Source organism: Mastomys coucha, unplaced genomic scaffold (genome assembly GCF_008632895.1).
Source record: "Mastomys coucha isolate ucsf_1 unplaced genomic scaffold, UCSF_Mcou_1 pScaffold11, whole genome shotgun sequence".
Taxonomy (NCBI): Eukaryota; Metazoa; Chordata; class Mammalia; order Rodentia; family Muridae; genus Mastomys; species Mastomys coucha.
Window position 1 is genome coordinate 5,709,980 of NW_022196893.1, and position 26,744 is coordinate 5,736,723.

At 49.9% G+C, this 26,744-nt stretch overlaps 1 protein-coding gene across 4 annotated transcripts; it reads left to right on the forward strand.

Annotated features, from left to right (window-relative positions):
* Positions 1–5,466: 5,466 nt before the first annotated feature.
* Positions 5,467–9,590, forward strand: LOC116073921 (lymphocyte antigen 6E). Of its 4 annotated transcripts, none has more exons than XM_031346255.1 (4): positions 5,467–6,157; positions 8,075–8,168; positions 8,564–8,683; positions 8,787–9,590. In XM_031346255.1, the coding sequence occupies exons 2-4, from the start codon at positions 8,117–8,119 to the stop codon at positions 9,005–9,007; spliced, it is 393 nt and encodes a 130-aa protein (XP_031202115.1). In that variant the 5' UTR covers positions 5,467–6,157; positions 8,075–8,116; the 3' UTR covers positions 9,008–9,590. The 4 variants fall into 4 exon arrangements, with proteins under 4 accessions (XP_031202115.1, XP_031202135.1, XP_031202107.1 ...); XM_031346275.1 differs by having other exon boundaries at positions 8,078–8,168; XM_031346247.1 differs by having other exon boundaries at positions 6,024–6,153.
* Positions 9,591–26,744: the final 17,154 nt, after the last annotated feature.

A 26,744-nucleotide genomic window follows, 5' to 3' on the forward strand; every position in this document is an offset into this window, starting at 1 on the left:
CTATAAGGTAGGATGGCCTAAGGAGGGGACTTTCCATCTCCCCATCATTTACAAGGTGAAGGTTTAGTTTAGGAGACCTAGGACCACATACCTCCGGTGCTCTGGGCCTCGCTGCCCCCCCCCCTTCTTCTTCTAAAGGTCGGTCAGCCTTGCTCCCCTCCCCCCATCTTGCTTCCTCTTTCAGCTTCCAAGGCGGATCTCTGTCCTGCTCCTTATGTTCCTACTCCTCTGCTGTTCCTGATGCTGCTGCCCCTGCCTAGCCAGCAGAGGGTTAGCCAGCCTGCCCTGACTCTCCTGACTTCACTGGGAGTGCCCAGAGGGCAGACTCTACCACTGCCTTACTCTTCCAGGCTACAGGACCCCCAGATGCTCAGGGAAGACAGTTCATGACATGTGTGTCATTTGCCAGTAATGATCTTTACAACCAGAAGTTATAGAACCCCCCATTTTTAGAAAGACCATCAGCAGATTCAATCATGCTGAACTCATTTGCCCACCTGGGATGACTGTCAGCAACTGCTCCAGGTCCTTCACAAGAGAGGATCCTGGGAACCACCCTGAAATTTATTTCCGGGATCAAATGGGCTGCCCACTCAGTTCAGGCCCACTGATATCGATGCAGCCTTTCCTTTGACTAGGATTTTAATGCTCCCGAAGGTAAGGAGAGGTGAGAGGCTTCAGGTCTACCGCCGGATTCTGATGGGCGGCCCACAAATTTATCTAAGGTGAGCCAGGTGATACAGGGAAAGAACGAGAGCCCCAGGGAATATCTAGAAAGACTTTTTTGAAGCCTACAGGACCTTCACTGCCTTTGACCTGGAAGTCAGAGAGCACCAGACAGCGGTGAACATGGCTTTTGTTAACCAAACTGCCCCTGACAGCTTCAGCCAGTGAATGGCTATAGCTGCCTCTAACACCCAAAACCAGCTTCTACTTGCATTTGAATGGCGCGAGAATTGGAGAGAGGCTTCAAGGGACCACAGACTTGGACACACCTGCCTCAAGGATTCAAAAACTCAGCCACCACCTTTGAGGATGCACCGCATAAGGACTGTGTTCCTGTATGTATTGCAGGCTCCCGACTTGGAGACATACCAGGAAGGCCACACGAGACCTGCTACAGCAGGAGCTGAGTCAACCTGGTTGCCGAGTGTCTGCTAAGAAGGCCCAGCTTTGTCAACTTGAGGTTACCTATCTGGGTACATAGTCAAGGGGAGCCAGCCAATGCATGCTGTCCAGATGCCCCAGAAGCAAACCAGCCTTAGCATCCCAGTTCCATCAACCTAAAAGCAAGTACGGAAATTTCTGGGATCTGCCCGGTTTTGTAGACTTTGAATACCAGGGTTCACTTGAGATAGCCAAACTGTTAATATGAGGCCATCAGGGGCCAAGAAGACAAAATAGAATGGACCCCTGAGATGGGCATGGTTTTTAAAACTCTAAGAAGAGCCTTATTGGAGGGGCCAGCCTTGACCTTCTCAGACATTCACAAACCTTTCCACCTGTATGTGAATCAAAGAAAGGGGACAGCAAAGGGGGTGCTCACCCAAACTTTGGGAACATAGAAACGACCTGTGGCTTATTTATCTAACAAGCTGGACTCGGTGGCCCAAGGATGGCCAACCTGCCTCTGGATCATGGTTGCTAGTCAAGGATGCTGACAAAATAACTATGGTGCAGGAACTGGTTATTACCCACTGCCCCCATGCTATTGAGAGGACGGCTGGTGGCTGTCCAATGCCAGATTGGTGCACTTTCAAGCTCGACTTTTGAACCCCACCTCAAATAAGACATCATCTGCCCTAAACCCAGCCACCCTGACTTCTGACCTGTTCTCAGACATGCAGCATGATTACTCTACCTACCCTGGCCAGATGCTGAACCTGTTTCCCTCATGGATGGGAGCAGCCTCATACAGAATGGAATCAGGTATACAGGGTGGTGGTTAATGGACTTGGACTCTGTTATTTGGGCAACTGCTTTGCCACCGGGAACTTCAGCCCAGAAAGCTGGACTGAAGGCTCTGGCCAGGCTTTAAAACTGGCAATGGGGGCCATAGCTAACATCTACACTGACAGCAGGTGCGATTATTGACTGCTGAAGGAAAAACCATCAAAAATAGGGAAGGAATACTTGCTTTATTGAAGGCATGATGGCTTTATCTCAAAGTGGTCAGCCAGGCGGTGGTGGCGCACACCTTTAATCTCAGCACTTGGGAGGCAGAGGCCGGCGGATTTCTGAGTTCAAGGCCAGCGTGGTTACAGCCAAGGCTACACAGAAAAACCCTGTCTTAAAAAAAAAAAAAAAGAAAAAAAAAAGAAAGAAAAAGAAAAATCATACCTACGTGATGTTAATAATTGTTTGGGCTGGAGAGACGGCTCAGCAGTTAAGAGCACCAACTGCTCTTCCAGAGGTCCTGAGTTCAATTCCCAGCAACCACATGGTGGTTCACATGGTGGTACAGGTCACAACCACCTGTAATGGGATCCCATGCCGTCTTTTGGTCTGTCTAAAGACAGCGACAGTATATTCATATAAACAAATAAATAAATCTTAAAAAAAAAAAAAGTGTTAATGATTAAAGTGGTCACAAGTCATGGCCCCAGGCATCAGAAAGGGACCTCAGAAGTAGCCTGAGGGGAGAGGCTGGCCGATAAAGCTGAAAGGGAGGCTGCCCAAGCTTCCACTGCCAACATCCTGGTAGCATCCTTTGCTGCTTTTTATAGTTACCCAACAAAGTCATAAAGCACTTTTTCAAATACACTAGTGGAAACATCAGGTTGGCAGGTCAAAGGCCTTAGCCTTTTGGTTGGAAGCTGCTGGGTTCTGCACAGTGATCTGATGGCTTTGTGAAACCTGGTTACATGGCTATTCATTAATACCTTTTAATATCTTTTAGGAAACTCAGGTGATGAGATTGGCCTGTGAGATCAGTTGCCTTCCCATAACTGGGAAAATGATTCAGGTCCTTCATGATTCAGGTTACTGATCATGACTGAGGGATGAGCCCTGTTGTCCCCCAGACCTGCTTAATGTCTAGCCATCTACCAAAACTGGAACTCACTAAGCATGCTCAAGACTGGAAATGTCCAGCCCTATATGTGCTGCCAATTCCAAGCCCCCAGTTTAAATTTCAGTATCTTCTGAGTTAGACTTGGGGCACCATGAAGGTTTATACCCAGTCCCTTAAGGTTACCAAGACCACACACCTGATATCTCAGCTGGGACCAAGATGGACAAGACACCTGTGCAGAAGATGTACTTCCATCCTGGGCTGGCATCAAAACACAGAGTATCTTCATTCATCCATTCATTCATTCATTCATTCATCTGTTTGTTCATTCTTTTACTTTGAGAATACACTACACACCCCAGGAGTGGAGGGGGACTCCAAATCAGATAAAACACAGCCAGAAGAGCTCCAGAAAGGGTTTAACTACTGCCAAGGGGTGCCAAGGAGGAAGGGATCCAGTGTGGAGAGAAAGGGCAAAGCATGGACTGAGAGGCAGAAGGGGCTACTCCAGGGCTGCCCACACCCACTCAGTTGCCCACCACAGACAGCCCCTGGGTTCATGAAAGAAGACCAAGGAAGAGCTGCTAGAGGGAGAAGACTGATTGGGGTAAAGCTGCTCTGCCTGGGGAGGCAGTACTGGCTCTCTCATTTCACCTGGGTCTTCCTCAGGACAGGGACTTTGGAAGAGCTTTGTGAGTAAGTGGTTCATCCAGTGAGAAAGGATAATCCTGCCCAGGAACGCCCTAGGAGCAAGCTTAACAGATTGCAGATAAGGGTTCCTCCACTCTAGAGACACCCTCTGACTGTGGGAGGGTCCTAGGGACTTTCTGACCCCACCAATCTTGTCCTAGTTTGTGAGCTCAGCAAGGCACAGTGGACCAAAATGAAAAAGCAGGCACAGGGATGGCTAAGGCTGAGTTGGGCAACTCCTCATGGCTAGGACCAGGGCCTGCTAGGATTCAGATGGGTGGTTGGCCAACTTTCAGTCATCCTCATGAGATAAGATTCTATCTGGGAAGGTCAAGGGATTTGTAAGCAAGAAGTGGAACGGGTTGTATCCTGTCTTAGTGTATCTATCACTGTGAATAGACACCATCACCATGGCCACTCTTACAAAAGAAAGCACTTAACTGGATACAGTTTTGGGGGTTTTGTCCATTATCATCGTAGTGGGGAGCATGGCAGCATGCCAGCAGACATGATGCTGGAGAAGTAGCTGGGAGTTCTGCATCTGGATCCATAGGCAAGCAGGAAGAGAGTGACACTGGGCCTGACTTGGACTTTTGACACCTCAAAGCTCAGCAACACATTTCACCTCCAATGACACACTTCTTTGAACAAGGGCCACATCTACTCTAACAAGGCCACACCTCCTAGTCCTTCTCAAGGAGCACCACTCCCTGATAACTAAGCATTCGAATCTATGATCCTATGGGAACATTCTCATTCAAACTATCACATACCCCAGTGGGTAAGGCAGATCATCCTGCCCCTGAAGACATACTGCCCTGGTCCCTGCACCTCCCTGGGGGACAGCTGAACTACTGAAACAATGTATGTGTTTCTATACATGAAGAGAGGGCAGAAAGTTCTACATAAGACAACTTCTGCAAACTCCACCTTCACAGAAAACATGTCTGGAATCCTAGCAAATCGGGACAGGCTCAGTGGCCACAGAACTCCAGCCCATAATAATGCCATTGGCACAAGCCTAAGTCACACATCAACACACTTGTTTCTTCACACCACTAGCCTCAAACACTGAATATGCTCCCAGTCCCCCTCCCCCAACAGCTAGGTTCCAGCTACAGGGCAACGTGGCCTCAGCCCCACCCAGGCCAATCTACCCAGCAGCTTCACAACTTTTTCTGTCTCCTCCCTATCCCCAATCCTATGAAGCTCCACTCGAGGACCAGGCCCTGTCACCGCCGTCAACTCTTTAGACCTTGAGGAAGATCAAGTGCAAAGCCCCACCTGTGAGACCAAGAATAGAAGTGTGACTCGCAGAGAAGCAGGTGGCTGAGACTCAGTCCACAATCCTCTGGGTAGCGCTCTGCAGGAGGAAGATGGGGGTGAGAAGGCGGGAAGGGGAGAGGAGATGGGACAAACACCACTGTTAGGCGAAGGGAGCCGGCAGCCCTGATCTCCCCCCAGAAGAATCATCCAGAAGCAGGACATGGGTCCCAGGGTTCTGCTACCAGGATAACACTCAGTAGGTGGTCGTTAATCTGTGTTGGGTGTGGAAGCACTTCCTGAGCGGTAGGGAGAGAATCTTGGAAGACGCTTAGGTAAAAGCAGAAGGGTAGGAGATTTCCTTGTAAAAAACTGGGGCTTCAGCACTTAAGATGAGAACCAAGACGGGATGAGGGGGCTGGATCCTCTGTTCACACTCACGGAGTGGAGTGTAGGAGGCAGCCTGGCACCCAGAGGAAGTGGGACGTGAGAAACAGATCTGTTCAAACCAGTGCTGCAGTGGCCTCCTTCTCAGGAATTCCTGTCCTGTCGCCTCATCCCAAAAGAGGGATGGCCCAGACGGGCTCAGTCCAGAGGGACCTGACAACGTGAAGGGCCAGTGATGAGACATCCTTGATCCAGCACTTCCTCAGCCTCCAGGCAGCAGAGATTCCCATGAGCCCGTAGGGCTCCAGGATGCAGTCGGTCCCCTCACTCCTTCCGGAAGCAAGCAAAGCCTGCGCACAGGTCTTAGTAGCGGTGATTGCCAGAAGCCCTGGCCCTTCCACTCTCCCTGGGTCTGCCCTGGAAGGTAAGGTAGACATGCTACACCACAGGCTACGCCAGCGCTCTGATGCCACATTGTGTGTCGTGGGACCCTTAGGGCGGTCCCAGCCCGGCTTCTGGGTACCACTGGGGACCGCCGCCGCGCGCGCGTAGCTTCGGAACCGGTCAGAGTCTCAGAGGAGCAGTTGTGCAGGGAAGCCAAGGACACAGCCGGAGTTCCCAGAGGCCAGCAGCCAGGGTCGTCCTCCCCACTAGCCAGAGACCCGCCCACAGCCGGTCGAACGCCCCGCCTGCAGCCCGCCCCCGCCTACTGCGCTCCGCTCCGCCTGCTTGGGTGCTTTCAGCCTTTGGTGAGCTCCAGGACCTAAGGTTTCTGTATTCTCTTCGGGGTCGCTTTACCGGTAGGTGAGTCTGCTGAGCCCGACCTCAGGTGTCCACCGTTACGCGAGGGCCGGGCCACGGCGGGGAAGCACTGGGAGAGAGCGGGCGGCCTTGCCCGCAGCGTGTAGGATCTGGGGTCCCGGCGCTCTGCTCCCTGATGCAGAGTGGTTGGAGCCTGCGAGGCCCTCTGCCGCTTGCTCCATTTACCATCCCCCCTCTCCCCAATCCTTCCGGCACGTTTCTGAGGCAAAGGCCCTTGCTGAGCCCTCACTGGTACGGTACTCCTTATCTCGACTCCACTAACGCTGTCTTGTCTGCTTGGGATCTCCAGAGGGGATTACCCCCTTGTAAACTAGAACAAGAGGCTGGGGGCTGGGGGTAGGGTCTGACGAGGTAGACTGGTTGCACGGAGGCAGGACCCTCCCCAGAGTGACGAGCGGGAGCTCTTTGTCTTATCCAGGATTTTGCCTATCAATGCTGAGGTTCCGGTGATTAAGTAGGGTCCCTGGCTAGCGGAGGTAGCCTGAACTTCCCTTCTTCTGCTGGCCGCCTGCCAATAGACACCTGGCTTCCACGGCTGAGCCCTTTGAGTTTGTGAAGGAGTTCCTGAGGCCCCCAGGGCCCTGCCCCGTTGCCTGCTGATGGTTGCTGTGTGGACCGACAAAATATTGGACTTGTTTCCAACCACTCCACCCATTCCTTCGCCCTCCGGTGGACGATGGGGATGCCTCGTTGACTTGTTTGTGGCTATGCATGCCAGCCAGAGCTTCCTAGCAGACAGCTCAGGGCTCCTTCATTCCTAAACCCCACTGTGTAATGGAAAAAAAACAAACAAAACGAAAACCAAAAAACAACAACAAAAAACAGAAATGAGGACAGGCCCAGCTGGACTTGGCACTAAACTTGGCCACCTGGAGCTTCTGCTACCCACTACAAGATGTCAGCATGGCTCAGGACAGAAGAGGCCTAAAGCCAGTCCCGGAGGATACCAAAACCTCACCTCCCCCCTGAACTCTGTCCCTCTAAGAGAACTGTAAGCCACCCCTATTTCTTTGTCTCTGGGATGCCCCTCTCCCACTCAACAGATGGCACCCATCACCTTCTTCTCCAAGAGGCCAATGATAATCAAAATAGGACATTGAAACCAAGGAAGCTGGTCCTTTCTTTCTCTACCCTGTGCCAAAAACTCCTGCCCAAAGGGCACAGAAAGGCCCCAGGGCCCACCTGGCTGGCTAGTGTGCTGACTGCCTCAGGTGTCAATGTTTCAGAGTGTCAGAGAAGGTTTCAGGTTCATGCACACTCGTTTATCTGACCACTGCCTTGACCTCTGGACAACCACTTAACCCTCCACTTCCATAGCATTCTGAGAGTTCTTGGTCCTCATGACTTGGCCTATGGAGCCCCCGCGTTTGGGAAGGGGTATTAACCGAAAGGTACCATTAGATGAACTTAGGAGAAAGATTTGCCAGGTGCCAAGGGAGATTTCAGGTAGACGCTCTTTTAATAATTGGCCCCAATAGCAGCAGAAGGGGGCCAGGTGTTCTGAGGTAGAGATTTGCTTAGCAGCCCGTGGAGCAAAGGAGAATTCTGACTCCTACAGGTTTCAGAAGGGGGGGGGGAGGGGCTCTCAGATGAACAGCGCACAGTGTGAGGTAAGTGTTAGTGTAGCACGAGACTGGCTTAAGGCCGTACAAATTGTCCTTCTGATTGGTGCAGGGGCTAGGTAGATAAGGAATTGGGCCTTGTCTCAATGGCTACCCCCAGGGCAGCAAGGGGGTTACTACTGCTTTCCTGCCCAGTCTGGGGCCTGAATGCTGGAACCATCTACAAAGGGGACATAGGGCTCACTGGGAAAGTGGAGAGTCTGATGCTATCTAAGCCAGGCACCCCGGGGTGGTGGGCGTTGGAAGCCTGTCATTTTACCAACTGTCTCTCTCCCAGTAGGCTTCTTTGGCTTGTGAGCAGTTGTCTGCCACTTCCAGCATGAGAGTCTTCCTGCCTGTGCTGCTGGCAGCCCTTCTGGGCGTGGAGCAAGGTATGGAGCTCTGAGATACCGAGGCAGCTGGTCCTCCTCCTGACCTATCTTCATTCCTTCCCCTGAGCAGATGCCCAGGGCTCCTCCTGAGCCAGCCCTCCTGTGAACCTCTAGCCTTCCTGCCTCCCACTCCCCAGCCAGGTGACCTAGTTCCCTGCTGCTGTGCTGGCCCAGCTATACCTTTGTCACCTTGTGTTGAGGGAGACCAGTACCAAAGTCTGAAGTCTCACTTGTCACTGGCTTGCTTTTATCTCTGTCTGACCCAGGGACAAGCATGTGCAGGTGCTTGTTGGCAGCAGGTTGGGTATCAAGGGCCCCACTGGAAAGGCACCCTGCCCTGGAAGGCTTCCCTGGGCAACAAGCAGGTGTCACCTATAGCATTGTCCCTTTTGCAGTCCATTCCCTGATGTGCTTCTCCTGCACCGATCAGCAGAACAACATCAACTGCCTGTGGCCAGTTTCATGCCAGGAGACAGACAATTACTGTGTCACGTTATCTGCTGCTGCTGGCTTTGGTGAGTAACTGGCTATTTCCCTGGTCAGGGCTCGGGGTCCACAGGGCTTTTCCCATCTCCTGCTACCTGTATGTCTGTCCCCTCATTCTCACTTTCCATACAGGGAATGTCAACCTTGGCTACACCCTGAACAAGGGCTGCTCCCCGACCTGCCCCCGTGAAAACATCAATATCAACCTTGGTGTAGCATCCGTGAATAGCTACTGCTGCCAAAGCTCCTTCTGCAATTTCAGCACAGCTGGCCTCGGACTTCGTGCCAGTATCCCACTGCTGGTCCTTGGACTCCTGCTCAGCTTGCTGGCTCTGCAGCAGCTGAGCCCCTGACTGTCCCCATGCATTCTCCATATCCCCCCAGCTCAGGAAAAGCCCGGCTCCTTTTAGGTCCCAGGGGACCATAGGAGCCTTCAGCTCCTCCTGGGTGTGTCTAGTTCCCCTCCAAACTCTCTCAGCATCAGGGCTAAGTACCAAATCCACCCATATCTGCTCTGTGAAAATGGTCCTAGCCACCCTTGCTTCCAGAGCCAATCCTATAACCTCCCTTGGGGAACCAGGGAAGGGGCAAAGATCCCCTTGGAGTGTCAAGAGTACCAGAGTCAGCCCTGAATCTTGTGGCTATACTGACAAGGATGTCCAACCCAGATGAATGTACATCTGTTTGCTCAGTGTATCCGTGTGTGAATGAAGCCACTTGAATTCTGGGGTGGGCAAAGAAGACCTGAAAGATTCTAGAGCAGAAGGCCCCTTGTCTCCACCAAAACCCCTTCCCCTGATATCACTGTCCCTGAGTTGTACTCTGTTCAGGAGGCTGCCCATGGAGGGCTGGCAGCCCCAGATGCAGTTGAGTCCCTACTGCCCACACTGGCTTCCTGCTGCTATTCTAGTGCCTCAAATAAACTGTTCCCACCCATTCCTGCGATGTCCCGAATGTCCTTATTCCTCTTCCACCTTGCAGAGTCTCTCCCTCCAGTCACCAGGGACCTGGAGATCCTGCAAGCCCACATCTCTGCTTAAGTGATCCTGAAAGACCAATCCCGATTCAGTGATACATTCCTTTGATGCCAGTGGAGGAGAAGCAGAGGTATCTGTGAGGCCAGCCTGGTGCAGAGCAAACCCCAGGAATCTAGGCCCATTTAGTGAGGCAGGCCTGAGAGAGAAGAGGAGACAGAGGAGAGAAGGGCAGAGAGCCTGAAAGTGTGCTGTCTCAGGCTGAAAGTCAGCAGAGAAGTACAGCCAGCCATAAAGGTAGGCCCACCAGGCTGGCCACACATTCCCAAGCTTTGTCTGCACCAGACTTCAGAGGTCTGCTGTTGCCACCTGTCCTTCATAAACCACATTGTAGCTTAAGCCACGGGAATCTGGCCCAGGCAAGGGATATTTGTCCACCCTATAACTGGCTTTGATTTTCTTCCTTTCTTCCTTTCCTTCCTTCTTTCTTTCCTTTTTTTTCTGGTATTTTTTTGTTTTGTTTTGTTTTGTTTTGTTTGATTTTTCGAGACAGGGTTTCTCTGTATAGCCCTAGCTGTCCTGGAACTCACTCTGTAGACCAGGCTAGCCTTGAACTCAGAAATCCGCCTGCCTCTGCCTCCCAAGTGCTGGGATTAAAGGCGTGCACCACCACCGCCCGGCTTTTTCTGGTATGTTAAAACAATCTCACTATATTAAGACTATAGTTTGGTCTGCCCCCAAACCCAGAGTGATCCTGCCTCTGCCTCTTGAGTGCTGGAATTAAAGGTGTGCACCACTACACCTGCCCCTAAGACTTTTCTTTGTTTCAGAGGCAGGATCTCACTTGAATTTTAGGTACTAGAGTTACAGGCAGAGGCTAGTACACCTAGCTTCATGGGGTTCAATGCTGTGAGTACTGAGGACACAGACTAATGGAGAAGCTCTTGAAGCCACTCTTCCTGAGTCTGGCCACCTAAGGAAGCTGTTTCTCAGATTTTCCTAAATCTCTGGGCTATCCGGTGACACCATAATGGGATAAGATCCACACAGTTCCTGGCTGTGGTGATAATCAGTGTCTAAGGACTACTTAACTGCCCGGTGAGGGTCAGGCACAGGGACTTCACAGGGGCTCAGGGTGAACTTCTGAAATCTGTGAAGGCGCTGGCTTCCAGCCATGATTCTCAAGACCAGGATTCCCATGACTTATACCTTGAAGGTACACAAAGGAACTAGCCTCATAGCAGGTAGCTCTGCCCAGGCTCATTCTGCGAAGAAGCTTTAGGAAAATCTCATCAGGAAAGCAACTGTGGGGGCTCTGAGGCTCAGGACAGAAGGACACTTTGTTACTGGACTATTGAAAGGCAATGGAGAGAGGTGGGAGTCAGACCTTCTGCAAGGAGCTTGGACTGCCCCCGTGTAGACAATAGCCACTGTGGTGGTCATGATAGATCTAAGTAGTGTTCCTAGAGTTTGGCTTGTGGTCCTAGCAGGTCTGACCACCAAAAGCAGTGTGAGGGAAGACCTTGGGACATGGGAACCAGAAGGGTACCAGACAGTGACAGGGACACCTAACTAGTTCTGGTTTTTCTCCCTGTCTTGATTTAGCTCCCTTTTTTTGATAGGAGTGGTGTCAAAGGCCCAAGAGTGGAGGCCACATGTGGTCTGGGACCTTTGAGCTACTCTCCACTCTAGTCTGGAGGACGTGATCTTTTCAAGGCTAAAAACTGGGACAGTGAGTGATCTGCTCTGATTCCTCCAGGAGAAGGGATGGGCAGAAGGGGTTCCAGGGATGATGTTAGGAAGGAGGAGGGTGAGGACTAGAAAGAGGAAGGAGAATTGGAAGGGAGGGAGGGATGGGCCAGGGGCCAAGTTTCACTTCCAGAAAGCCAAAGAATGCCAGAGTTAAGTTTCAGTTTCCTGAAGCTTGGAGGCAGTAAGGAGGGGGGAGGGGAAGGGGGTTAAAAGAAAAGTGCACACTGCACCTCTCAGATCCGAGCAGACACGATCCATTATGTCTCTCTGACTTTTTCTGGGCCCATTCTGCCTCCAGACCCTGGCCAGTCTTCCTATTATCGCTGCAATCAGTGACCAGCTGCTTACTGGCTTCCCCAGTCTGATCCTGCTAGCCCTGCCCCAACCAGTAAGTGCTTAGCTACCTCCCTTTTGTCCCAAGGACTCCAATGACAGAATAGATTGAGATGAGAAAAAACTTCCCTGCTAGGGCTTCCTCTAATAAACAGAGCATATGCAGGAAAAGCCTACGTGTACCAAAGTCCAAAAGGCAGGGGCGATGTAAAGGTCTTGTAAAGGCGTCTATACTTCATGATGGGTGATGCTCTGGGGGCTCCTTCCTAGCTCAGTAGCCCACTCTCATTGCTGGGAGTCTGCTCCTCGTCTAAACTCTCTCTAATCCTAACCATCTGCTTCCAATCTTTTGTTCTGAGACATAAGAGCCTAGAGCCCACTAATGCAAGAGGCATTTTTGTTGTCGTTGTTGTTTGTTTTCCTTTTTCTTTACTACTTTTTTTAAAATTAAAACTTATTTTTTTTAATTTTTAATAAGCTTTATTATTTAACGAAGCTTGCAAATCAGGGGCTAGAAAGATGGCTCAGCAGTTAAGAGCACTAACTGCTCTCCCAGAGGACCCAGGTTCCATGTCCAGTACCCACATGGTGGCTCACATCTGTGACTCCAATTAGTAGGGATTACCACCGTCTCCTGTCCTCTGGGGCCACTGTATGCATGTGATACACAGGCATACATACAGGCAAACCACTTAGACACAAAAAATTAAAATCTTTTTTTTTTTTTTTTAAAGCTTGCAAACAGAAACACTATCCACCAAACATGTACAAAAGTCTGTACAACTCAATGAACTTATTCTATACAGTTAGAGCTGGCATTTGAAATGGAACCTGGGAAGCTTTGTATTGAATTTACACTTCCAGTATCGAACATTTTATGTATTGTCTTAGTTAGGGTTACCAATTGCTGTGATGAAACACCAAAAGCAAGATAGGGAAGAGAGGGTTTATTTGGCTTACATTTCCACATCGTGGTCCATCACTGAAAGAAGTCAAGACAGGAGCCCAAACAAGGCAGGAACTTGGAGGCAGGAGCTGATGCAGAGGCCCTGGAAGAGCGCTGCTTACTGGCTTGCCCCTCATGGTTTGCTCAGCCTGTTTTCTTAAAGCACCCACAACTGCCTGCCCAGGGATGGTCCCACCTGCCATGGCCTGGACCATCTCCCATCAATCAGTAAGAAAATCCTTTACAAGCTTGCCTACAGCATGAACGTATGAAGGCATTTTCTTAATTGAGGTTTCCTCTCCGTGGATGACTTAGCATATGTCACGCTGACATAAGGCTATCCAGCACACTCCCTGACCCACTTTTCTTTATCTCCCTCTTCCTTCCTTTCCCCACGATCTCTTTTTTGGATACCTGCTAGTGCTCAAGCTTGCTTCTCCTGACACTGTGGCTGTTTCTCTGACCTCTGTGCCTAGCTTTAAAGATGTGAAGATTGCAGCAGCCAAGTGCCTCAACAAGCCAAGTTTGGCCACCCATCCTCAGAAGCCAATTAAAAGAGCCAAAGCAACCACACTGGGAAGAGAGGCAAAAGATCCAGTGGCCAGACCTCTTTAAACGCATCCTTAGGGTCTTATCACGGGGGTAAGGTTTCAACAGGAGACCAACAGCAAGGGTGAGCGGTCCAGCCAAGGTGTGCCCTCACCCCCACCACAGTCTCCATTCTCAAGTCTGCGATGTCTCGCAAGTTATAAATCTTTCTCCAGGGGACAAGTTCTTCCTCCTGTTGCCCCCAGCCTTCAGTTCTTCCAGCAGGAAGTATCTGAGGAAATTACAACTCCTTGGGATCCCTTGTTTTAGTAATCTGCTAGCCCAAGAGAGGAGCACAAATAAATTTCTCCCAGGTAAGCAGGTTCCAAAAGACCGATTTGCCAGTCCAATCGAGTCTTCCTCTCAAACCTTAATTAAACTGTCCTTGAGATCTTCTTGCTTTCCTTCTCAGTCTGGTCCAACCCCTATACACACCTGCCCCAGCAATGAACCCTAAGGGTCCTTAGCCTGCTTCATCAGGCCTCATGGCCACAGCACCTCAGCTTCCAGAGGCCTTGGGACCTTCTCCCTCTCCTCCCATTCTGACAAGCCTTTCCCTGCAACAAGTTTCTTGTCGACTGGAGCACCTCAGGCAGCTTTTAGGTCTCAGGTGGCTGACTGGCACACAGCCTCATTTGGAAGGGCTGCCCTGATTGCAGGTGGGCCTCTGGGCACACTCAGAACTCTGAGGACCACGGCTACAACCCAGACCACTGGAGAAATTTAGATAATGGAATGCTGGTCTGTGCCTCTGCTAGTCTAGCTGTCAGGAGTGAATGGTCTCACAGGGCATGGCCAGAATGACCATGCCAGTGTTACAACTCCCCAAGGGGAAGCCAGAGTAAGGCAGGCTTCCCCAGAGCCGGTGGCAGGTGGCCAGAAGCAGAGGGCAGCTAGGAGCTGAAGTCGGAGCCACTGAGCAGGAAGTGGCTGTGGTCAAGCCCACACACACTGCATACCGCTTTTTGGGGATCTGGGGATCAATGTCCAGCGAAGAAAGCTTCAGGAGAAGGAGATTCTTCCTTGGAGTGTTACAGCTCAATAAGACAGGCATCCTCAGACAATCTTTGGTGAAAATCACTCAGGCACTTTATTCCTCGTGGACAGGGACCTTATAAACATTTTGGGATGGTATGGATAGGTGCTTCCCATTGGCTTGATTAGGGATGCTCTATCTGTATGGGGAAGGACCTTAGATGTTGTCTCTCCAGGACTGATTGTCATGGTCCTCCTATTGGGGTATCGAGGTCACGTGCTCCAGGACAGGAATCTGGTCAGGAGCTGGTTCGAACTCCTGCCATTCTTGAAAAGGTCAGCTCAGGAACTTTGGGAAGGTCATGGAGTACTTGCGCCTCTGGAAGGGAGAGGCTAATTAACATTCCTCAGATCACAGGATGGGAACGGACCTGGGGGTGGGGACACATTCCAGAGGATGGATCGTTGCCCACCTTCAGACAAGGGAAGTCCTTGCCACCTCATTCCCTAAAGACCAATCAGTTTAAAAAGTCACACTGTTCTGCCAATCACATTGTGCCTAATGGCTGCTGCTCTGAAAACTATAAAAGCTCACTGAACGAGCTGTGTGGGGTCACCTCCTCTCCTTTGGGTCTTGGATGACCCCAGTGCACTGGAACAATAAAATCCTCTTGCTTTTTGCATTGATTCTGGCTCCATGTGGTTCACTCAGGGGGTCCCTGGTAAGCTAAGGCTCAACAAAGTCTTGCATTCTCAATTATGAGCTTTATCAGGGTTCTGAACTTTGCTACAACCCTACCAGTTCTTCTGTCTGGTGGCACAGCCCACTGACCTGTAACTCCTCCTTTTCCTTTTTTTTTTTTTTTTTTTTTTTTCGAGACAGGGTGTCTCTGTGTAGCCCTGGCTATCCTGGAACTCACTCTGTAGACCAGGCTGGCTTCAAACTCAGAAATCCACCTGCCTCTGCCTCCCAAGTGCTGGGATTAAAGGCATGCACCACCACTGCCCTGCTTCCTTTTCCTTTCTATAAAGGAGAGGTGTCATTGGAGTGACGGTCTCCTGTGTTGGGACAGTTTGGTATTGAACCAAGACCTGATTGGTAGTGATCTTTGCAATGCTATTTATCTGCTGCTTTAGAAATTGAATGAGACAAGGTGCCAAGAGAAGCAAGGCTCCAGTTAGTATGGAGCCAAGGAGTGACAGAAGCCAAGCTACCAAGGGGTTAGAAAACCATGGGGCAGGGGTGTGTGGAGCATGGCATGCCTGGAGATCCCCCTGGAGCTCTTTGGGCATTTGCTCATCTTGTTCTGCCAGCCCAGATTCACTGACATAGAAACTACATTCCTCCTCCAGCAGAATGCAAGTCCCTCCCTGTTCAGCATGTGGTAAGCCCAGGGCCCTCGGGTTTTGGAGAACAACTCCTGCTAAGGTTGTTATCTGGCATTGAAAGCACTCAAGCTTGTCTGCAGTGGAAGTCATTGCTTGGTCAAGTTTGTTCTGGAAGTCGATGGCCAGATGCTGTGCTTGAACCAGGGGTGCTCCACCAGTTCCCTTCTCGCCCAGTGAGACAATGAGACCTGGTCCAATGAGCAGAGGGATGAAGAGCTCTCTCTCTGTTTTTTGGCTTCCTCCCATCTGCAAGGCAAGTTTTTCAGGTTCATAGAGATAAATCTGGGGAACAATTATTACAGGAGTTGTAGGAGCCTTGAAAAGGGGGGTTAATGCAGGAGCCTGTGGTGCCTTTGCACAAGGGAGAAGCAGGGGATTAATGCATATTGATTTGGTGGTTGTGTGGTAACAGGCACATCATGTAAGATGGGGTTTTTGAGGAGGGTCTTACAAGGCAAAAGGAGGAGAAATGCCCCCCCTTTAGGTCAAAGAGAGGAATGTCCTGTGCTTTCCTTGTGGGTAAGGGTCTATGGGGTTTATGAAGGGAACTGTTAATGGGAACGGCTGCTAATAGCTGTCGGGAGAGAGAAGCACAGAAAAAGCATTGGGAGGAGTTGGGGTGGGTGGTTAAGGGATGGACATCAGCTGCATACTGGATGAACTATAGACTGGCATGGGTTGCTTGGAGTTCCTTCTGAGACAGATTTTCCTGTTGAAGAATATTAACATGTGTAAAGATTGATTTGGAGGCAAGGGAGGGGGGAAGTTCATAAAAGACAAGTAAGTTGACTATGAGTATTTGGCATAGCCATTAGGGTAGAGTTTACCCATGACAACATTCATCCCATGGATCGCTGATGGAAAGCAGAAAATGAGTTTTAAGGTTGGTGAGCATGGTGCCACTTGTGGCTGGTGATTTCCATTCTGCAGCTCCAATATCTGTAGCCTCCACAAATAGAGGGACCTATGGAAACATTCACCTGTGTTTCAGTAAGGAAAGCAGAGGAAAGGGCTGGTTCTAGTGGATATGCAATCCAGTGTAGGGAGATCTCAATCCTGGCCCGACATCCTTCAAGTGGGCAATCCTGGGTTCCTATGATTTTGTGTGTGTGTGTGTGCCTGTTGTAGGTCTCCCAAGAGAAGAATCTCCAATGGTAAGTGTTGGGTAGGCTAGAGAGAGGCTCGACATTAGCAGAGTTAGTATGAAGAAAGACAGAGCAGCCATGAGAACAGAGGAGAGGTGTACCCTTCCCCTAGCCTTCCCCTAGCTAAGTAAGAATTTGCCACAGTTGGAGTCTTCCACCTAATTCATTTGCAATTTCCTACAGGAGAAGACTGCCCTCAGAGCTTGCTTTGCAACTCAGTCCAGCTGAAACAAAGTATGGCATCTATAGGCTTTCCCTATATAAACGCAGTACTGAATATTAAACTTTGAGCCTTGACCAGAAACTTTGTCTTGGCTTCATCCTTCTCTCGCACCCATCCCTTTTCATTTCCACCCTCCCCCCCTTTCAGGTAGACCCAGTTCTGCATGGCTGCAGGATGGCTACAGAGAGGGGAGCTTGTGTAGGACACATGCACCTGGGCAGCAGTCATCAGGTCATGAATGTCCTTCCAGGAGATCAGGAGATCTTGTTCCTTTGGGCATGGCATTTCCTCTGCCACCACCTCCTCCTCCTGTCCTTGATCTGCCAGTGAGAGGCAGGCTATCTTCTTGGTTGGTGGGACGGTGCTCGACATTTCTAGAGGAAACCCAGATAGGTGTAGGCTGATACTGTGGGAAAATACAAACCCCTCCCAGTTGTAGGGAGAGAGTCCTTTCCAAATCCCATCCAAAGGGTCTTGCCATCGGACTAGGAGAGGGGGGTGGTGGTGGTTAATTTTGGTGTGTGCTAATGGAGGGAGATGGGAGAATGCTTAGAGTTTTTGTAGATGTTAAATACATGTGGTGTAGTCATAGCTATTGTTAATTGTACTTGGTTGTGGGGGTAGGTGGTTGCCTTTTGTTTTAGAAGTTGAGCTTTTAGGGTTTGATGTATTCTTTCTACTGTTCCTTGGCCCTGGGGGTTGTGGGGAATCCCTGTATGGTGGGCAATTTCCCACTGTGCACAGAAAGTTTCGAACTGAGAGCCAGTGAAGACATGGCTGTTATCAGTTCGTATCTCCATGAATGCCATGTGATGGCAAAGGTGAAGCACATATGGTGAACTAGCCTTTTTTGAGTTTTCACTCTTTGGGCTGTAGCCCATATACAATGCGAGTAAGTAGCTATGGTGACAAAAATATATTTTTGTCTACCGAATTGGGGAATATGGGTGACATGGATTTGCCCTAAGGCATTGGATCTGAAGTCTTAGGGGTTGGTGCCCATTGTTCGTAAAGCTGGGGTGGTAATGAGGGATGTACAGCGGGAGCATGTCTTTATCATCCTTTGGAGTTGAGCAAGGCGAATGTGGGGAAAGTGGGCATGGAGCCCATTTATCTTTGTGTGTATGTACAAATTGAATTGGTCTGCTTGCTCAGTGGATGCTATGAATGTTTCTGTCGAGCAGTCTGGTCAGTGAGGGCATTTCCCTTAGAGATCAGGCCATCAGGAGTGAAATCTGACATGCTGGATGTAGACCAGGGAGGCTCTTTCCTGTAGGAGGGTAGAGACCTGTACGAATAGAAGGGAAAGCTGGTTGGCCGTCTAGTTTGACAAAGGATCTTGACAGCCAGGGGAGCAAATTGACAGCATAGACCCTGTCTGAAAAGTTAAGGGGCCCCTTGACTTCCTTTAGGGCTAGAGAGATAGCATATAATTCTTTATATTGGGGGGAGCTGTGGGGCAGCTCTCTGAATCAGAGAATAGGGGAGGGGGTTCAACTTCAGAGAAGTAGTATATTACTGCTGCGGCTCCCCTCTTCCCCCCATTGGTAAATATTGAGGGGGCTCAAACTATGGGCTTTGGGGGGGACAGCCATCAAAATAGAGGGAGGACAGAGACCCATTTTTTGCTGGGGTAATGATTATTAATTTGTCCTGGGACTCCTATTAAGCTGATAGCAAGGCAGGAGTGATTTTTGATTAGCTACTGATCACAGAGAGGGAAAACAGGTGACAAGCAGGTCAGGTTCTTTTCCTAAAGTTTGTAAGGCTCTGTTCCTGCCATTTTAAGTCATACTAAAGAGTGCATCCACCTCATTTATAATTCTGAGTGCACCACCCATCAGGGTATGGTGCCATTCCAGCACCCCCCGGGGTTGGTATAGGTGTCAGTTTTGAACCCTGATAAAACTCATAACTGAGAATGGCAGCAGTTCAGACTAGCTCCTGACCAGATTCCTGCCCTAGAGTACTTGACAATGACACTCCTCTAAGAGGACCATGACAACTAGTCACATAGCAGAGAGCCTAAAGGTCTCTATGCTAATGAGGTATCTAGGGGCTCCAACGGTTTAGCCAATATGCATCCCTTCCTGGGCATCCCTTCCTGCAAAAGGTATTTAATCTCTGGTTCACCCTGAGTAAATCACATGCGTCCTCATGTGCCATGAATAAACAGTTTGGACAAGCAAGGACTGTCTCCTTCATTAAGAATCACCATGGGGTGAGGCCTTCGTCAGACAGAGCTGCACCCAAGTCTCCTGTAGAAGGCCCCTCCACACTCCTGGCACTCACCCTGAGCTAAGTCGGATCTCCCCACACCTCCCACATTCCCTCATAACAGGCCCTTGGCCCCTTGTTCCCAACTCCTTGCAGTCCTCACCGGCCTCTGGGTACACAAGGGGATGGGAACCCCATTCTCAACTCTGTGTTTCTTGGCGGTGTCTGGGTGCCCAGGAGTTTGAGAACCACAGTCACTGACTGTCCCAGCCCCTGTCATTTCTCACCTGGAGAAACATGGGCTGGGATCCCTACCTTAGACTGCGTTTCGTCTTCCCTGAGTGACTTCGTCTTCCCTGATTGACGTGTTGGTATCCCAGGAGCCCGGCACCCCGGAAGGCAGCTGTGAGCAATGAACATAGCCTATCGCCCTGCATTTCTCCTCCACGAGAGATGTTCCAACATCCAAGCCATAATATGGATGGCAGACCCACAATGGATGACAGAATTATTAGACCAAGAACCTCAGTCATCCACCCAGCAGGTGGAAAGGCCCTATGGGTGAGGGCTGAAGGGAGTCGGCTCTAGGGCAGGGGGCACTCCGTTGTGGCTGTGTTCTCATTTGCATTTAATGACTTTAAGCTGATGGTTATCACCGGAGGTGGGCATGCCGCCCAAACTCTCTTCTCATCTGCTGAAGCCACCCTTGTCCCTTTAATTCACCAGCAGGCACGGCTTGGGGGAAGAAGCCGACCAACCTTATCCCAGGAGGGTGGTGCTTTCAAACCGGAGCTCCAGGCTGGGCCACACGCGCCCCTAGTGGCAGAAGCTGTCATAGCAGTCAGAGTACAATTCAGGTTTCGAGTCAATGGAATCAGACTCCCGCATAGCAAGCACACACTGAGAGCTATTAACTCGCTAACGACACTGACTCTCCCTGTGGGCGAGAGGAGGATCCTCAACCCTTCCCGTCTAGCCTATACAAATCTCCAGGGGTGCTTGAGGGTAATATGGACACTGAGAACTCCAGAGAAGATTTTGTCTGATGTGTGTGTTTGGTGAGCCTGAGCTACTCAGAGCGAAGCTTTCACCTCACCTTCCTGCTCAGATTCTGGGTCCTACTTAGGACTCACCATGGCCAGGGCACCACAGGCTTCAGACAGACTGCAAGATGCCTGGGCGAGAAAAGAGAAAGTAAATTGGTGGAGGTGGAGAAGGCCTGGAGCTAGCTTTCGGTTTCCTGACTTTTGGGAGGAGGAGGGACCCAGAATTTGAGTTTTGATTTCCTGACATTTAGAGAAGGGAGGGAACTATGGGGACCTTTAGAGGGAGAGGAAGCGTGGGGAGCAGGGGCTATAAAAGAGCCACTTAGGGCTCTCTAGCCTCTGCCCAGGCCTGGGCAGAGTGTATATGGTATGTGCATGACATTCCCAGACCTCTCCCCTCTGAGGGTAGAGGTAGGGGGCTGGATATAGCACAGCTGGCCAGAGGCTGGAAGGTTGGAAGGTATGCCAGGGAGAACTCCTAGTCCACATAGAGGGGTCAGGCCCCCACCTCACAGTCAGGTGTTGAGTTCTGGCCAGAACTCCTGGTCCCCACTGGAGCCTCTGTCCTCCCTACTTAGACACGCAGGCAGACTTGCCTAGGAGCTGGAGTCCCCATAGCCATTTTCCTAGACCACATCTATCCACACAACAGCATTCCCTTTCCATTGGCACCCTTGTCCATTAGGACCTGGTCAAGAATCTTCAGAGACTTGGGGCTAGAGGACAAGGTTCATGAGAGGGGCGGTCCTACAGAGGAAGGACGAGGAAGTCCCTTCATTAACACCCTGTCTCTGGACTGGAGGTTGGATCAGGGGACTGGGCTTTGGTAGAATAAAACTGTCAGAAACTTCATCTTACAGCGCTCCTCCAGAGCCATCTGATCAAGAAGTATCTTGATCAGAACTGATAGGATGGGGTGATAGAGGAAAATTTGGGGTGTCTGAGTTTGACAGAGCCCTTTTCAGCTCTTAGTGAACTTAGCTTCAGAGACTGGTGAAGGGATTCTGGCTAGCTCGAGCATGGTAAACCTGGCTCTGGCAGGCCTAACCCTTCTCCCCAATTCCCTCTGCCTTGCTAAAAACTGTTAGATTTCATTCCTAAAGCTAGCCACCAAGGTAGATTCCCTTATTTAAGCACTTTCTCCTCCTGAGACTGACTATCAAGGTCTAGCTATCAAAGTATAAGCCCGGCAATCAAAAGGCCTCTTTGGCTCACCTAGCTAGCATGCCCTCCCTATTAAAATTAAACAGCTCATGCTAATATAGGGTTTCCCATTTGTCTGTGGGCCACATCTGTCTCTCTACCCAGACACAGTCCTTTGTCTCCCAGGACAAATAACCCTTACCCCTCTGCCTTGCCCCCTTTCCCCTCTCTCCCTTGTCCCTTTCCCCTTCAACCCTTGTCTCCTGTCTTTGTCTCTTATCCCTGCCCTCTGTCCCAAGTAAATCTCCTTTGTGCTGAGAACTTGGTCTTGGGGGTCCTGAGCTAATGCCTTGTCTTTCAGCTAGAATTCTAGGAAACTCAGAGGCCGTCAAAGCCAGTAGCGTTCAAGTTGTCAGCTCTGAAGTTAAATAAGGAAATTCACAGACCACATGGTTTTAGGGACAAGATTATTACAAATTCATAAGTGAGAGCTTAAGAGACAGAGGGCAGAGCTCCACCAAGCAGGTGGCCTCAGTGGGTAAGCTACCACTCACTGGGCTGCTGGTCTGAGGGCTTTTTGAAGGACTGATGATAGAAATTGGGGTGAGACACAGAGAGAGGGATAAGCTAGTCAGTCAAGCTGGCCCAACCAAAAGGTGTCCAGGTTCCTCCTCTCCGTTTTAGCTTTGCTCTCACATAGAACTTTCACGCAGGGGTGAGAGACAATGAGGAACCAGAAACAGGAACTCTCTTCTGGTGGCCCTGGTATTCTGACCAGCTTCCATTTTCTTTTCTTCTCAGGGGTCACGTGGTAGTCAGCTCTCTTCTGTTCTTAAACGAGTGACCTCTGTGCCCCATCCCATGCCCAGGACCACCCTCTCTCTTCCCTTGGGTTCCCCAGCCCAGTTTCTGGTTGCACCTCTCCCAGGCCAAGGTTCCCAGACCTTGGCTCCTCGTTGCTTGCTGGAAAGCAGCCTCCCCCTGGTAGGTCCTGAGTCTGAGTTTGGAATACAGAGGTTCCCCCCAGCTTTTACTTTTAGGAAGGGGTGTAAAGTCTGGTGCCCTGCTGCACCCTCCTGTTCTCAGCCTAACTCCAACCCTGGACCTGATGAGGAAGGTGGTACCACAGAGATGCACAGCCTTGGAGGCCATTGGCGATGCCCTGCCCTCATGAGGGACACTGAATTCCATCTGTTGGTGAAAACCCAGTAGATTCTAAGTTTTACCTGCCTCCTTAGGAAACCCATACTATTCTTCTGCTGAAGGAATTTAGCAATACAACGATCCCTGATATCTTACTGCTATATCCATAGATTACTGTCTGACTCAGCTCTCATCAGGGAATCTTTTTCTTGCAGTTCATGGGAACTAACACAGAGAAATCCACAACTGGGCAGTGTGCAGAGAGTGAGAGACTTTGGAGCACTCGGTCCTACATGGGAAGCTTGTCATCAATGGGAAGCCTATCACCATCTTCCAGGAGTGAGATCCCGTTAACATCAAATGCGGATGCTGAGTATGTTGTGGAATCTACTGGCATCTTCATCACCATGGAGAAAGCCCGGTATCACTTGAAGGATGAGGCCAAAAGGGTTATCTCTACCCCTTCTTCCGGTGCCCCATGTTTGTGGCGGGTATGAACCAAGAGAAATATGACAACTCACTCAAGATTGTCAGCAATACATTCTGTACTACCAACTGCTTAGCCCCTCTGGCCAAGGTAATCTATGATAACTTTGGCTTTGTGGAAGGGCTCATGGCCATGGTCCATGCCATCATTGCCACTCAAAAGACTGTGGATGGCGCCTCTGGAAAGCTGTGATGTGATGGCTGTGGTGCTGCCCAGAACATCATCCCTGCATCCACTGGTGCTGCCAAGGCTGTGGGGAAGGTTATCCCAGAGCTGAACGGGAAGCTCACTGGCATGGTCTTGCGTGCCCCTACCTCCAATGTATCTGTCATGGATCTGATATGGTATCTAGAGAAACCTGCCAAGTATGATGACATCAAGAAGGTGATGAAGCAGGCATCTGAGGGCCCACTAAAGGGTACCCTGGGCTACTCTGAGGACCAGGTTGTCTCCTGTGACTTCAACAGTACCTCCCACTCCTCTACCTTTGATGCTGGGGCTGCTATTGCTCTCAATGACAACTTCGTAAAGCTCATTTCTTAGTATAAGCTTTAATACAGCTATAACAACAGGGGGTGGATCTCATGGCCTACAGAGCCTCCAAGGAGAAAGCAACCCTGGATCACCCACCCCAGCAAGGACACAAGAGTAAGAGAGAGAGGCCCTCAGTTGCTAAGGAGTCCCTGTCTCAACTAGGTCCTCAGCACCGAGCATCTCCCTCACAATTTACATCCCAGACCCATCCCAGGAGGGTCTAACAGGAGGGGCCTAGGGAGCACTTCTTTCTTGAATACCATCAATAAAGTTCTCTGCACCCATAAAACACACATGCACTCACACGCATGTGCGCGCCCTCACACCCCCCCACACACTCACACCCTAGGGCAAGGTACAGTCTGAGTTCATGAGGTGTATGGTATAGCAGCTAACAGGTGAAGTCAGTAAAAGGATGTGGGTAACCAGCCTTCTGCCTGTGACCTCCAAAGGTGGATCTTTGAGATTAGGTAGCTCTCTAGGGCTCTGAAGAGAAACTCAGAAGGATGCCTGTAGAATTTTCCAGCCAACTTAGGGATGAAAGGGGGAGAGGCACTGAGGCTCCGGGAGTCTCAGAATTTCCATTTCTCAATGCTGGGGGCTATAATCTTGCTCTGGGTCAGCCTATCCAGCTGGGCTCACTTCTGACAGGGAGTGGGGTAGATCTGGGAGGACTCAGGGGTAAAGTCAGACGTAGTCTGATGTTCTTGCCTCTGAGATACAAGCAGGGTCCTCCAGCATCCTTCCAGAAGAGCAAGGGCTCTTCAGAGGGTAAGGGAGCTTGTGCCCAGTGGCAGGGTAGCCTGAGGGTTTCTGGAGGATTCCTAGGCCCTCTTTGGTCCACGCTATTCCTGTCTCATTGACCAGGGTTCATGCTCAGCCTGTGTCCTTTGAGCCCACCTTTGTACCTGCCCTTCAGGGACAGGCGTGGTCCAAGTTACTGGGCAGAAGGGAAGTACCTGTGGCAAGAGACAGAACCCTTAAGCAATACTTCAAGTCCTGCTGGATTCAGGCTCTGGCCCCAAGGAGGAGTTCCTGCTTTGTGGTCATGAGACATTCCACTGGGCATTCCAGGATTAGGAGGAGACTATATAGCAGCTCTCCAAGCAGTGCCTTCTTCTACCTGAGAACCTTGGAAGGGATGGGCAGGGAGCAGAGATGTATGCTTATCTGTAATATGAGAGGGATGGGATGGGCAGGCTGGTGGCACACTATCCCCGAAAGAATTCACCAAGACAAAAAGGTGGAAGTTAAAGGTTATATTAGAGACACAGGCATAGCTTCCATATGCTGAATGACACAGTGAAGAATGGTGAAGGGACAACGGTACAGGGGCATTCCACAGTGCTGATTTCGCTGGGTGCAGGGTTCTACCCAAGCAATTGGATGGTATTTGAATGTCTCAGTGCCTGGGTTGTATCGACCTTCTAGGGATGGACACATGTGGAGCTAGGATCTGGGTAGACACCTCCTGATCTTGCTGAGGAGTGAGGACTGTTGCCTCTCAGGATTGGCTCTCTGAGCTAGGCAGGCACGGTTCATTAGGGCTTCCCACTTCTGAGAGTCTGAGTTACTAAGAGTGGGCCTCTTCACAGTGCTGTCTGGATGCCCTGAGACAGATGGCAGCAGGACTTGCTCAGGCTAACTGTGGCAGGCCACCAGACCTTGTCATGACTCACCCCATGATCAAGTACTGTTCAGACTTTAAACCAATGTCTGAGTAGTCTTCTCTGGTGAATACCCTACAACATAACTGTCTCTGGCCCCGCTCCAAGATGCAGTGTATTTATTTGTCAGACTTTTCCAGAGGAGCAGAACTGATGGAATGAACACATATATGGAATTTATTAGAGGGGCCTACAGGATATGCTTTGGCTAGCCCAATAATAGTTGTTTCCCAGTGGCAAGGCCAACAATCTGGTAGTTTTTCATGAGACTAGATGTCTCAGTTGGTCTCCTGTGTACTTTGGAATCCTAAAGAAGTAGGTTCTGATACCAGCAAATTAATGCATCGGCAATTGGGTAGATGAGTTTGCCATGGAGTATGAGGGTAAACAGGCAAAAAGAAAGAGCTTCCTTCTTCCATGTCCTTTATATAGGCTGCCACCAGAAGGTGTGGCCCAGATTTAGGGTAGGTCTTCCCACCTCTACCTGAGCTTCCCTGCCTGGAGAGGGAAGAGACAGAGCACAGAATAGGACTCTGGGGTGGCTTTAAAGTCGGAGGGTTTCTGGTCGTTCTAACTCTCTAATTGTACTGAAATGCTGATGATAACTTCTGAAAAGTTAGAAAAACTTTCTTGCTCTTTCTGAGGGTAAAAAGCTGCTGGCTTAGGCGATTGACTGACAGTGTGTGTGTGTGTATGTGTGTGTGTGTGTGTGTGTGTGTGTGTGAGAGAGAGAGAGAGAGAGAGAAAGAGAGAGAGAGAGAGAGAGAGAGAGAGACTGAGAAATGTGGCCTTTGTTCTATCTCCTCAGGAACAGAATGGCTCTAACTTTCCGCCTGCTGGTCAGAAGTTGCAGGAAGAAAAAGGAACTCTTTGAAAAGTGATTACAGCATTTGTTACTAAGTTGTTAAAAGTTTCCTATGAAAGCTATCTAAGAAAAGGGGGAAAACCTGAAAGATCCTACGCTGCAAGGGACAAATTCTTCTTGCTTCTCCTCTTTGTCTAAGAAATGTTCTGTCCAAAAAAATTCTCCTCAGCTCAGTTCTTCTCACTCTTCAACTTGTCCTCAGCACTTAAAACATCTTTCAGAATACATGATCACATGGTAAAATGTTTACCTTAAGTTTACACAAAATCAAATCATAAATTGATAAAGAATTTTACAACAGAGAATGTTTACATGCCTATCCATTAGGAGTAATTATCTAGCTAAACATCCATCACTTGTCACAGCTCCACAGGTTCATTGAAAGTTAAAAAAACATAACTAAGTTATTAGTGAAGTTTTGTAGAGATAAACCCAGTGAATATAGTTTTTAAAGACTTATTTATTTTATTTATATGATTACACTGTTGCTGTCCTCAGACACACCAGAAGAGGGAATTGGATCTGATTACAGGTGGTTGTGAGCCACCATGTGATTGTTGGGAATTGAACTCAGGAACTCTGGAAGAGCAGCCTTAACCACTGAACCATCTCTCCAGACCCCCAGTCAATATTTTATCTTCTATCCTAGCACCTATAATAAAT